The sequence below is a fragment of the Aspergillus tubingensis genome, assembly GCF_013340325.1.
Source record: "Aspergillus tubingensis WU-2223L DNA, scaffold_9, whole genome shotgun sequence".
Taxonomy (NCBI): Eukaryota; Fungi; Ascomycota; class Eurotiomycetes; order Eurotiales; family Aspergillaceae; genus Aspergillus; species Aspergillus tubingensis.
The window spans coordinates 964,384-976,741 of record NW_023336283.1 but is presented as its reverse complement, the minus strand read 5'-3'; the positions used below and the strand labels follow the sequence as shown (position 1 = coordinate 976,741).

The window sequence follows — 12,358 nt, the reverse complement described above, 5'->3', positions numbered from 1 at the left end:
ACGGACGTATGGTTCATGTTCAAGTTCACGTTCATGTTGATGTTCATGTTCATCTGGGCTGGCTGCATGGGCCGAGACTGGGACGAAGTGTATGTAATTGGCTTAATGGTAATGGAGGGGAAATGTGATGATTTTGATTATTGTTTTTTGATGTGGTGGTTCCGGAGGAGACCGGGATACTTCTTCATCTTTTTATTCGTGAGCGATGTAGACGTATAGTAAGTAAGTACGGGGTGATGGCTGGGAGCTGCCAACCTGGGCACTTGGCGAAGCTATTCCAAAGAGTGGATAGTTGCCAAAAAGGACAACACATCACGGCAATTCACCGCCATTTGCAGCGACGAGGATGTCGGCAGTGGTTATCGGATTTTAATTAATTATTACGAGGGACAAACCCGAATCTCTTTGGGGTTAGTTGGGACCACCAGGAGAAGAAATCCCCGTCACATCTTTTCCACTTCTTCCACTGCTTCCACTGCTTCCACCTCTTTTAACAGCTCCATCAATAGCTTCCCTTCAAACTCGCCACTATTTTCTGGGCGAGTTTATTTCCTCCCCACCACAGCCGCTATCTCTTCTCATTTCTATTCTGATGATATTCTGATGATTGATCCTTCCAAGGCCTTCCAAGAAAGGGGATACTTCGATCGGCTAGTCAGCGATGATATCACTTACTATCACTTACCTTGGCCGATCCCTCCGTCAGCCCCTCCACTTGCCGCCCCACGATGAGGGAATTCGCGCCTCCCTTTCGTCCTCGTCTTCCCCTCTTTCGGACTTTTGGGTGAATCAGTCTCCATCCTGACTCCATTCCCATCGTGGCTGAGACAATTCCCACCGGTTGCCGACCGATCCAGGCCAAGCTTTCCTTAAGCTTTAGCGCCGTGTCCCTGGTCACTGTCTGATGATTCGCCCATCCGATCACACGAGGGAGGGGTCCCAAACCTCGATCCCCACTCCTTCGTCCCTCCGTCACTGGCGATGGGCGTCTCCTCCAGCACTAGTCTGGGATTTAGGACTGTGTCTGAGCTACAGGAAAGGGGCGCCATGAGTGGCTGCCACCTCTCGGGGGCTGAGGACAACAGCCAACGAGTGGCTGTTCCCTCCTCCCGTGTTGTGTGAGCTGACGGATGTTGCGGCAGGCCAGAACAGGGAGCAGGGGGGACAGTTTCAATGAGCTAACTGGATTGACGGCCGTTGGCTGATCGTGGGAGCCTGCTGTTGCGCCCCTCCTTTCTCTTATTTACATCACTGCGCTCCCCCTTTTCCTGTCGCTGTTTTTCTAGCATCGCTTTCTTCTCTCTTCTTCCTATTCATCCACATTTACACATCTGATTCGGCACAATGGTCCATCTTGCTCAGGTTAAGCGCGACAGTGATGTCGAGAAGACCGCTGAACGGGTCGACTCCATCCAGCTTGAGGATGATGCCTTCTACTCCAGTGTCTACGGCACTCGTTTCGCTACGGAACAGCTGCCCTCGACGGAGATGCCGGAGCGGGAGATGCCTCGCGAGGTGGCCTACCGTATGATCAAGGATGAGCTCAGTCTGGATGGAAACCCCATGCTCAAGTAGGTTCGGTCGATAGCAAGACATGACCAAAGGCTAATCCCTTCACAGCCTTGCGAGTTTCGTGACGACCTACATGGTATGTGTTTTGCTCCTAGGGTATCAGCACAATGCTAATTCGAGTAGGAAGAGGAAGTTGAGAAGCTCATGACCGAGTCCTTCAGCAAGAACTTCATCGACTACGAGGAATACCCCCAATCCGCCGAGATCCAGAACCGCTGTGTGAACATGATTGCCCGTCTGTTCAACGCTCCCACCGACAGTGATGACGAACACCCCATGGGTACCTCTACCATCGGATCCTCCGAGGCCATCATGCTGGGCACCTTGGCCATGAAGAGACGGTGGCAGAACAAGCGCAAGGCGGAGGGCAAGGATGCCTCCAGGCCCAACATCGTCATGAACAGTGCCGTCCAGGTGTGCTGGGAGAAGGCCGCCCGCTACTTCGATGTTGAGGAGCGCTACGTCTACTGCACGGAGGATCGCTACGTGATTGACCCCAAGCAGGCCGTCGACCTGGTCGACGAGAACACCATTGGTATCTGCGCTATCCTGGGAACCACCTACACCGGTGAGTACGAGGACGTCAAGGCCATCAACGACCTCCTCGTCGAGCGGGGCATTGACTGCCCCATCCACGTCGATGCCGCCAGTGGTGGTTTCGTCGCCCCCTTCGTTGCCCCCAACCTGGAGTGGGACTTCCGTCTGTCCAAGGTGGTGTCCATCAACGTGTCTGGTCACAAGTATGGGCTGGTGTACCCCGGTGTTGGCTGGGTTGTCTGGCGCTCGCCCGAGTACCTGCCCAAGGAGCTGATCTTCAACATCAACTACCTGGGAGCCGAGCAGGCCAGCTTCACGCTGAACTTCTCCAAGGGCGCGTCGCAGGTCATTGGACAGTACTACCAGATGATCCGACTGGGCAAGCGGGGCTACCGGTCGATCATGACGAACATCACACGCACTGCCGACTACTTAGCCGAGCAGCTGGAGCAGCTGGGCTTTGTGATCATGAGCGAGCGCGGCGGCAAGGGCCTGCCGCTGGTGGCGTTCCGGCTGCCGGCGGACCGCGACTCGGAGCAGTTTGACGAGTTTGCGCTGGCGCACCAGCTGCGTGAGCGCGGGTGGATCGTGCCGGCGTACACGATGGCGCCCAACAGCAACTCGCTGAAGCTGATGCGGGTGGTGGTGCGCGAGGACTTTAGCAAGAACCGGTGCGATGCGCTGCTGGCGGACATTAAGCTGGCCTTGAAGACGCTCAGCGACATGGACAAAGCGATGTTGGAGCGGTACACTCAGTAAGTTACCCTTGGTGAGAATGGTGTCGATCTGAGCAATTGCTAACCGAAATAGTCATGTCCGGGTGCACTCGACCAACTCGCACAAGTCCAAGCATGTGCACCCTCACTACAAGAACGAGACCCATTCCTTGCAGGGCAAGCATGGCAAGACCCACGGTGTGTGTTAGAGTAGACTCTGTTAGATGACAGTGGAGGATGGTGGACATGAACTGTATATGAGAGGCATGGACATAACACGGATACAATGATGCTAGACATCTCCGATACATGAATGCGAATGAAATAAGACATTCACAGTGCTGATAGTGGATCTCCCATGATCTCTACTAGTCAAGGTGAAACGTGGAGGCGAGGCTTTGGACTGCAGCTAAAAGGCGACCGTCAGCACCAGCCTTGTACTATCAAGTAGTTGTTTGGCCTCGAGTCCAATGGCTGTGCAATTTAGCCCGCCTTGGGGCCGCCCGGACCCAATGGCTCACTTTCTTTATTGAATCCCATCTCATCCTGCATTGGACTATCTCTCTCTCTCCCCTCTTCCTCTTCCTTTTCTTCCTTCTTTTCTCTCCGTCTTACTTTTTTATTTTTTGTCCCCCTTCCTCTCTCTTCCCCTTTCCCTCTCTCCCATAAATCCTCTCTCCCTCACCCTTCTCCATGCCCCTCTTTCGCCGTAAGCACAAGCCGTCTGCTGCCGCGTCTGCATTCCGATCTGTCGAGCATCTGCCCGCTGCCCCTGGCGTCTACCCCGACGACGATCTCGACCGTCGTTTCTCCGTCTCCACCTCCCGCGAGCGACTCCCTCCATTGCCTGTCACTTCATCCTCCACCAACAACACCAACACCACCACCTCCCCGCCTTCTTCCACTGCTGTCAACACCACCAACACCATCGCTTCTACTTCCACCTCCACCACGCCCGGTGCCTCTCCGCAACTCTATCAACACGATAATAATACCCAGGAATTTTCCACCCATCCCCTGCGTCGTTCCAAAAGTCAGCGTCATACCAGCCCGCGAGGCAACAACAGTAACGACAACACTCCGGTACGGCCAGCGTCCCCTGCACCCATCCTCGATGCTGACCCTCTCAATCAGTCGTGGCCGCTGCCACCCGAGCCACTACAACCTGTCGAGCCAGAACCTCGCAAATCCCGTCGCAGTCTCTTCTCGCTTCACTCGTCTGCAGCCGCGCGCGACCAGTCCGGAATTCTGCAGCGCAGCCGGTCGGTCAAGAAAATCTCCACGGGTCGATCCTCCAAACAACAGCGACCGTTGTCCATAGACACCACGTCCGAACGCCGCCCGGGAACCTCTTGGTCGAGAGAGCATGAATTAGACGCCCCGTGGCCCAAGGTTCCTCAAGCCCGTCGAACCCAACAACCGCCGCAACAACAACCGCAGCAGCAGCAGCAACCGCCGGCGTCAATTCAGGGTCAGGCACCTCAGTCTCAGCCCCAATCACAAACTCCGACGCCGTCCCATACTCCTGCAGAATCTCCGGTTCAGCCTCCGCGGAACCACCCTCAAGCACAACAGCAGCCAGCAAGTCGATCACCCATGCCGCAGAACACAGGTCCGACGCCGACGCTCGACACCCGACCTCCTCGTTCACCGCATCCTTCCGTCCAGCGCTCCAATACCGACAGCGGCCTGCTGGAACATCTGACTCGCCCGTCACCGGTGGAGCCGTCCCGACAGCCCGCTGACTTGGCCCCAACACCGCCCCAACTGGACCCCACGGTCGGCCCTCGACCTTCTTCCCGCCAATCCCTTGGGCCCCCTTCACCCTTACGCCCACTCCCCGTTCATCCAGACACGGTTGCCAGTGGCATGCCCGACCGTCCATCCGCGCCCCCAGGACAGTCTCCTGTCCCTGGGCATTCCCCTTATCCGGAAGCTGGCTTCCGGAACAATACCGCGTCGACGCCAGAGCAAGGCCGGAACACGCCCAGTTCGCGTGAGAGCCGACGTGACCGTGAGGATGCCGAGATAGATGTGCGGGCTTTAGTCCAGAAGCATGATGAGCTTCGTAAGTAGCTGCTGCCACCGCTCTGGATGAACCATCGCTAATCAAATGCAGAGGCCAAATACTCCAAGGTTAAGCGTTACTACTTCGAAAAGGAAGCGCAGGTACAGCACCTTCAGAATACCGTAGCACACCAACGTATGGCCGTGTCCCGCACCGTGCTGGATGACAACGAGTATGCCAATCGGTTCGGTCGACTGGACGGTGCGATCAAAGATCTAGCCTTTTCCATCCGCAAGGACTGGGCGACACTGCCCTCCTGGCTGAACGGGTTCGTCAATGACGACGCACACACCACGGGCACTAAAGAGATGACCGCGATCGGCCGGGCGGTGGTGAGCCGGTGGTTAGTCGAGGAACTGTTCGAGCGCTACTTCCACCCAGCCTTGGAGCCCACCTTCAGCCGACAGCTGAAAAGCATCGAGATGAACCTGCGACGACAGCAAGCGCAGCCGTCTACAGAAGAAGACAAGGAGAACGCGATCGCGCGCATCTCCAACTGGCGGCGCACCACACTGGACGGACTCACGAACCTGCAGGGTCCGCAGGCGGACGAGTACCGGGCCCAGCTCATTGACCGACTGATCAACAGCCTGGTAGCGACGCTGGTAGCACACTTGCACGACCCGCCGCCACCGGGGCTGGACAACGGGGCGCGCATGATCGTGGAGAACGCCGTGGGCATTGCCGAGAAGATCCCGCTGGAGTCGCGCGACATTTGCGTCGAGTACATCCTCCCCGGCACAGTCGTCCAGGAGGGTACGATGAAGGTCGAGACGGGACTGCCACCACTGACCCATGTGCGGACCGAGTCTGGTGGCTCCGCCGAGCAGGAGCGGGCAGAGGGCCCGGACGAGACAGAGGGAGGCGACCCTGTACCGCCGCAGCGGGAGCAGCGCATGCGGTCGGTGTTCAGCTCGTTGATGGGACGGCGTCCTGGACCGTCCGCTCCAGCCGGGGAGACTCGAGAGGAGCGCGAGCGCGGACCGGGACGTATCCGATTTGCGTCATTCGTGACGGCGGAAGTGAGAGGAAAAGGACCGATGAATGTATTGGTGAAGGCGCCTGTATATGTAGAGTGATGTCCCTGCTACATACACAACAGTTACGATAGAGAATATCAAAGAATGATATGATATGATGACATGATGCATTATTAGTATTAGTAGTACATTACCCAAACCATCCAATCCCACCATCCACAATATTAATCTATTCTATGCCAGCATATACAGCATACATACCCACAGCGAAAGAACAATCAAACAAGCTAATGCACGCAAGCATGCAATACACCACACCACCATCCGTGTCCAGCACATCCATGATCTCACATAATACACCAGGTACTACAGTAGCATCCTACTCCTCATTAACAAAGTTATAAACACCCAAACCACCACCTCCTCTTCCTCTCCACCTCACCCCCATCTTTAGGACCCGACTCCAAATAAACAACCACCCCCAACACCTCTAACAGAAACCTCTCCCGATACGCCACAGCCCGGACTACATTCCCATCCAAGTACTCGTTCATTTTCCGGAGGAGGATGTCGCTGTCGTGTCGGGCTAGGGTGAGGAAGTCGTCGGCTGTGAGGGAGAGTTCCACTTCTTCATCAACAGTGTTATTTTCCTCGTTTGGTTTTTCGTTATTGTTATTGTTGTTGGCGGTATTCTTCCCTCCGGGGGAAGAAGCAGATGTGGACGTTATAGACTCAAGATCAAGTAAATCCTCCACACCCCTTTCTAGCGATTTATCATGATCGATCCAGACGCAGAAGCCCTCGAACATGCCATTCCGGGTGAGGAAGGACATGACGGATGAGGGGTTTGTGCGGTTGAGGATGTGGCGGGGGAGTTGGATCCCACTATCTTTGGTGGATGATGCAAGCATGCGGTGGAGATGTGTTGCGCTGCTGAGGTCGAGGAGGAGGTCGTTTTTTTCGTTGCCAATTCCTCCACCTCCATTTGCATTGGTAGTGGTAGTGGTAGTAGGTGTAGCTGTACCACCACCACCGCGCCCCCCCGTAGTAGATAACAACGAAGCAGACGTAGTACTCGACGACAACAACGGTCGATCATACCCCACCCTAACTCTCCAAAACCAATTACACGCGATGAGACTGACAATACACGGCACCAACACGACATACCCGTACCACATCGTGGCGGTAACCATGCTCGCTGCGCCGGCCACAAGACCATTTATCCCGTTCACGAGGGCATGGAATTGCAGACTGCGGAAGCGGAGTTTCAGTGGGTGGTGGTACATTCGCACTTCTTCGATGCAAGTGTCTTCTTCGTCTCCCGGGTTAGGATTATTATTATTATTACCATTACCCTCTCTTGTTGTGGATGTGAATGTGGATGTGGATGTGTTGGTGATGTTCTGGCAACTTCTCCAACACACCTGAAATCTGCCCACCAAATACCCCGACCAAATGGCATTAACGAGTCCAAACACCGCGGCTAATCCATTGCCGATGTATCCACTGAGCAGGTTGCTGGCGACGTAGACGTGATGATTCGCGCCGAAGATCGCCATGATGGTTCCGGTGCCGACGAGAAGCGCGCCGAATCCCATGAGCGCGTCCATGAGGATCCGGTCGACGATTTCGGTGCCGAGTTCGCGGAAGTTGACGCTGAGTCTGCTTCTTAGTAATAGCTCCGCTTGTGTGGTTGTGGTTGTGGTTGGGTTTGGGGTTGTATTTTGTGTTGTTGTGTTTGTTGTTGTGGTGGTGGTGGTAATGGAATCGAGTAACTCGCGCAGATACCGCCGCTCTTTCAGGAGTAACTGCACGTTCGTGTAACTGAGGTAGAAGTCCCTCGCTGCCACTAGAGTTATAAGCAGAGCGATTGGACCACCAATGGCCATGAAAACCATCGCGTATTTCGGGACGGGGATCTGGTTCCACACGTTGGCGGCGAAGTCTGCTGCGTTGGCGAGTTCAAGGAAGCCGACGCCGGCGAGGAGGGAGTTGCGGAAGAGAGGTTGGTGAGATAATTGGAAGTTGTAGTTATGTTTTCGTCTTGATTTTTGTTTTTGTCGTGGGGTGCATTTGCGGAAGGGATTGAGGAGGGTGGTGAGCTTGGTGGATGGTTTTCGGTGGGCGCGGGTGTAGGTTACATTGTTTGTCGGAATGATGGTGGTGGTAGACGTGGTTGTGCTGGGGGTTGAGGCAGAGGTGATGGTAAGGTCGCTCGACTCGCGGAGGAGCTTGGGGATGGGAGGAGATGACATGGTGGTGGTGGTGAGGTGGGAATTGGACCACCATGGGGGAGGGACATGGGGTGAGGAGGGAAGAAGAGAGGAGAAGAGAAGAGGGAAGAGAAGAAGGGGGAAGGGGTTGGGGGGGATGGGAGATGGGCTATTTGGCCGGATTGGGCCTGGGAAATGGGGTGGGGCCCGCCCTGTAGGGCTGAGCCGATCATCCGTGGTTGGCCCTATTTTTGGGGTTACGTGGCCTGCTAGTTAGCAGCTGCAGATTGCGTCCTTGGATAATGGTTCACCGCTGAGATAGTATACGTATATTCAGTGGGTCAGTTCTCTTATATTATACACAGGTTTTTATACACATCATATTCTTATAAGAATTTTGCTTCCCGCACCATCGACGCCTGGAAATATCCCGGAATCACTTCGTACTCTTCCACCGCCTCGAACCCATACTTCTCATACAGGGGCCGTCCTGCAGGCGTGGAAGCCAAGAAAGTCGGCACGCCTTTCTCATCTGCCCGGTCCAGTCCCCAACGCAGTAACCTCGATCCGATGCCCCGGCCGTTGAACTGGGGGAGAGTGCCCAGCATGTCGAGGTCTGAGCGATTAGCATGATGCAGGTCATACTACAGTAAGAAAAAGGACAACTCACAGAAATACCCCTCCTTTCTCCCTCCCATGACCCTCTTCTTCTCGCTGTTCATCAAACCAAAGAATCGCTCACAGAGATCGGCATCCGAGCTTGGGGGCCAGATTGTCTTGGTTTGATTTTTCTCACCATCTGAGGTCAACCCCTCTGGGACAGGATACCACCATTTGGCAAATGCAGCTATCACCCCCTCTTCACCCGCAGTAACTTTCAAGAACGCAGTGCTGGGAGTAGCAGCAGCCCGCGACTGTTCAATCTCGTGCTTGAACTGCTCTACCCAGAAACTACGCACATCCTCGGTGATGGGAAACATGCGTCGACTGAACGGGTCGGAAAAAGCATGCAAGAAGACATCTGCAATAGCGGGGCTATCACTGGGTGTCGCGGGGATAATGCGCAAGTCATCTTGCTGAGGTTTCTGGTGGGAGCGTGCGGGGGTTGGCTTGGGTTGTGAGGGGGTGCTGATTAGGCGGGTTTGCAGCTGTGGACGGATGCATGTTTTGGGCATGGTGGGGAGACGCAGTCGATGCATGATGAAGATAATGGAATGATATCGGTTATGATCGGGTATACTAACGACCGACTAGCTGACTTGCAAAGCTTGGAATAAATAATTGAGAATTGCTTTTTTGACTCATTTGATTCTTGTGAAAAAATTGCCACTTTTCGCTGCTATCACGTGCTTCCGATGGAATGATTCCGAGATCGTTCCGAAATGAGTGTGGAGATGCGATTGATCGGGCCATTTTTAGGACATCGTGTTGTGAAGGATGAAAATGGCGAGAAACTGTTGAAGATCGAGAGTGACAGAATATTATGTTAGGTAGCTAAATTGGTATTAGCTGTGCTAAGCCGAGCTACTAGGCAATAGTCGTAAGACTAGTAGGATATTGGGATAGGTGCAGGACGAGCTTACTGTGCACAGGCAATAATATTCAGCTAATGCTTGTAGTAATACGCTATCTTTTACTCATAACTATGTGGTAATGCCCCATCTTACTCACAATTTGTGACACTCAGCCACCACAACGATTTACAGATGCCTGGCAACCCGCGGATTCCGAGCTGCATATAGGGCTGACCAACAAGCCTCTGGTCCGCAAGGCGAGACCCCTAAGCTTTTGGAACCGCCCGCCGGGCCAATCATGGCCCCCAAATACACCTGTCGCCCCACAATGGCTGTACCCTGGATGGCACAAATAGGGTCCAGACGAAACAAACATGCAGCACACCAGGCAGCCATATTCTAGGGGTCGACAGTTCTTCACGATGTTGTAATTAACAGAGACGGATATTAAGGGAAGTAAGTGACAGCAGACGGAAGGTTGGTAAAGATTATTCTAAGTTCATTGTCATCAACGGCGATTCCCACACGATGAAACCAATCTTTTTTAAGTAGAGCCATTAGGCTTCCTCATAACGGCGATTCCCGTGTAATTACTGTCCCTGGCCCCCACAGACAGGGTTCGCGCCGATCAACAACTTCGGGCAGTCCAGCGTCTCGCTCACACGCTGCGCCCAATGGCTGTGCTGACGGCAGCCTAGAGGGTCTCCTCTTTGTCCGATTTCTCCTATATGTCCTGAGTACAATTGCACTTCTTCTGCTTGCTCTCTTCTTTTCTACTTTTCTATCTGTATATGTATCTGAAAACCTCTACTGCACCATATCAATCATACATACTTCAGTTCATATGAACACTCCAACATGACCTCTTCTACCACCCGCAAGCAAAAGAAACCCCAGCAGGCAAACCGCAAGGTGCTGCTGGCCGACACCATTGGACAGACGCTGTACGAGCGTCTCCTACAAGCCCGCATTGACTGTCCCATCGCCCACTGGGCACCTGTGCACCATCCTCTGGCTCCTCAGCTCTCATCCACCATCAACTGCAACCTCAGCATCAACAGCACCAGCTCCAGCACCCTCACCACCTCCCCATCAGCCTCCACCTCCGACATCAAAAGCATCCCCTCCAGCCGCACCAGCCATGACTCACTCCACAAACCCTCATCATCATCCTCATCACTCCCACCCCTCCCTTCCAACCGCATCATCACCCTCGGCGGACCCTGCACCAACCTCTCCACCCTCACCACCCTCACCCACTTAGCCGCCAAATACAGCCAGGTCTCGCACATGTCCCTCCTCGACCCAAGCTACACCGTCTTCCTCAACACCACACACACCGCCGCGCTGTGCTTCAAAGTCGTACACCAAACAGCCATAGTCGCCGGCGACCCCATCAGCTCGGAAGAGAACATCCCGTCTCTCCTCTCCGAATTCAAAACCTATCGCAAATCCCACCTCCTCGGCATGGCCTTCCTCGGCGCCAGCCCACGTCTCACACACTACGCCCATACCCAGAGCCAAACCCAGACCACTACAAAAAACAACTGGACAATGCTCCACTTCGGGACCTCACGCGTCCTCAACCCCACCACCAACGCCCTCCTCAACGAATCAACCGGAAAGCGTCTCATTTTACAAAACAAACAACTCCTAAACCCAAATAAAGGCGGCATAACCCTGGACATATACATTCCCGGCAGCAATCCCACATTAGAAAAAGATCTCCAAGAAATATACACAACATGGCGCACCACCCGCAACACCTCATCTACTCCCCAAGCCTTCATAACAGAATACACCTCTCCCTTCTCATCGACTCTCCTCCCCTCCCTCATGACCTACATCTATGCCAAGGATAAAAACGGTGTGCCACTAGCTTTCGCAGCCCTGCGCTACTGCGGCGCTAACAACGGATACCATATCGATCCGTGCGTGGCGCTACCGACGGCTCCCAAGGGACTGACAGATCTGTTGATGTTCGCTGCGATGGCGCTGTGTCGGCATGCCGGGGTGGGGTATTTGAGTGTGGGCTTTGAGCCATTAGAGGAGTTGGGCGAGGTCAGGGGGCTGAGGGGCCCGTTGGAGCATTTGGCGAGAGGGGCGTATCGGTTTGCGTTTAAGCGGTTGCCGTCGATTCAGGGGAAGAAAGCGTATTATGATAAGTGGAGGACGGAGGAGGGGTTGGAGGAGAGGTTGTTTTTGGTCTTGACGGGGGCCGGGGGTGGGTTGGGGGTTGTGGCGGTGACGCATGTTGCGAATGTGAGGATTAGGAGGGTGGTTTGGGGGTAGGAGGTTTTCCCATGAAAGGGGGAAGAGGATGTAAGTGAGTATGTTTTAGGGTTATTCTGTCTACTTTGGTGTATATTTGGATGCGTGTATGATATGGTTTGGTATATGCGGACTTTCATAGTATTTTAGATGCATATGAGTTAAATTTAATATATGATTTGTCTTCTGGTTACAATACGAAGCATTACTACTAGACGTCCTGCTACTTACTACTTAATAGGATTTTCCAATCTAAATCCGTTCAGCAGACATAATAATGGATTGTGTAGTTACTGGCAAAGCAGCATGAAGAATGCTCATGCAAATCCGGCGTGGTGGAATAAGGGTGCTAAACATACAATATACTGAGGCTAGTTCTCCTAAGGATTATGTTCTACTCGCTACCAGTGAGGCAAAGAAGCCCTTCCATGTCTCATCCATGAATTCTTCTATATCATGCTCAAGCTTAGCAAGGTGCTCATCA

At 53.8% G+C, this 12,358-nt stretch overlaps 5 protein-coding genes across 5 annotated transcripts; 3 read left to right on the top strand and 2 right to left on the bottom strand.

Annotated features, from left to right (window-relative positions):
- Nucleotides 1–1,344: 1,344 nt before the first annotated feature.
- AtWU_08406 (glutamate decarboxylase) lies at nt 1,345–3,034 on the top strand (the record flags this gene model as incomplete). Its single annotated transcript, XM_035503514.1, has 4 exons — nt 1,345–1,571; nt 1,621–1,648; nt 1,696–2,864; nt 2,920–3,034. The coding sequence occupies 4 exons, from the start codon at nt 1,345–1,347 to the stop codon at nt 3,032–3,034; spliced, it is 1,539 nt and encodes a 512-aa protein (XP_035359407.1).
- A 484-nt stretch (nt 3,035–3,518) lies between these two features.
- On the top strand, nt 3,519–5,972 carry AtWU_08405 (uncharacterized protein; the record flags this gene model as incomplete). Its single annotated transcript, XM_035503513.1, has 2 exons — nt 3,519–4,893; nt 4,945–5,972. 2 exons carry the CDS (start codon nt 3,519–3,521, stop codon nt 5,970–5,972), a joined length of 2,403 nt encoding a protein of 800 aa, XP_035359406.1.
- Nucleotides 5,973–6,271: 299 nt separating this feature from the next.
- On the bottom strand, nt 6,272–8,131 carry AtWU_08404 (uncharacterized protein; the record flags this gene model as incomplete). Its single annotated transcript, XM_035503512.1, has 1 exon — nt 6,272–8,131. One exon carries the CDS (start codon nt 8,129–8,131, stop codon nt 6,272–6,274), a length of 1,860 nt encoding a protein of 619 aa, XP_035359405.1.
- A 344-nt stretch (nt 8,132–8,475) lies between these two features.
- AtWU_08403 (GNAT family N-acetyltransferase) lies at nt 8,476–9,288 on the bottom strand (the record flags this gene model as incomplete). Its single annotated transcript, XM_035503511.1, has 2 exons — nt 8,476–8,705; nt 8,760–9,288. 2 exons carry the CDS (start codon nt 9,286–9,288, stop codon nt 8,476–8,478), a joined length of 759 nt encoding a protein of 252 aa, XP_035359404.1.
- A 1,173-nt stretch (nt 9,289–10,461) lies between these two features.
- Nucleotides 10,462–11,895, top strand: ergS (the record flags this gene model as incomplete). The annotated part of the gene is made up of 1 exon (XM_035503510.1): nt 10,462–11,895. The coding sequence occupies one exon, from the start codon at nt 10,462–10,464 to the stop codon at nt 11,893–11,895; it is 1,434 nt and encodes a 477-aa protein (XP_035359403.1).
- Nucleotides 11,896–12,358: the final 463 nt, after the last annotated feature.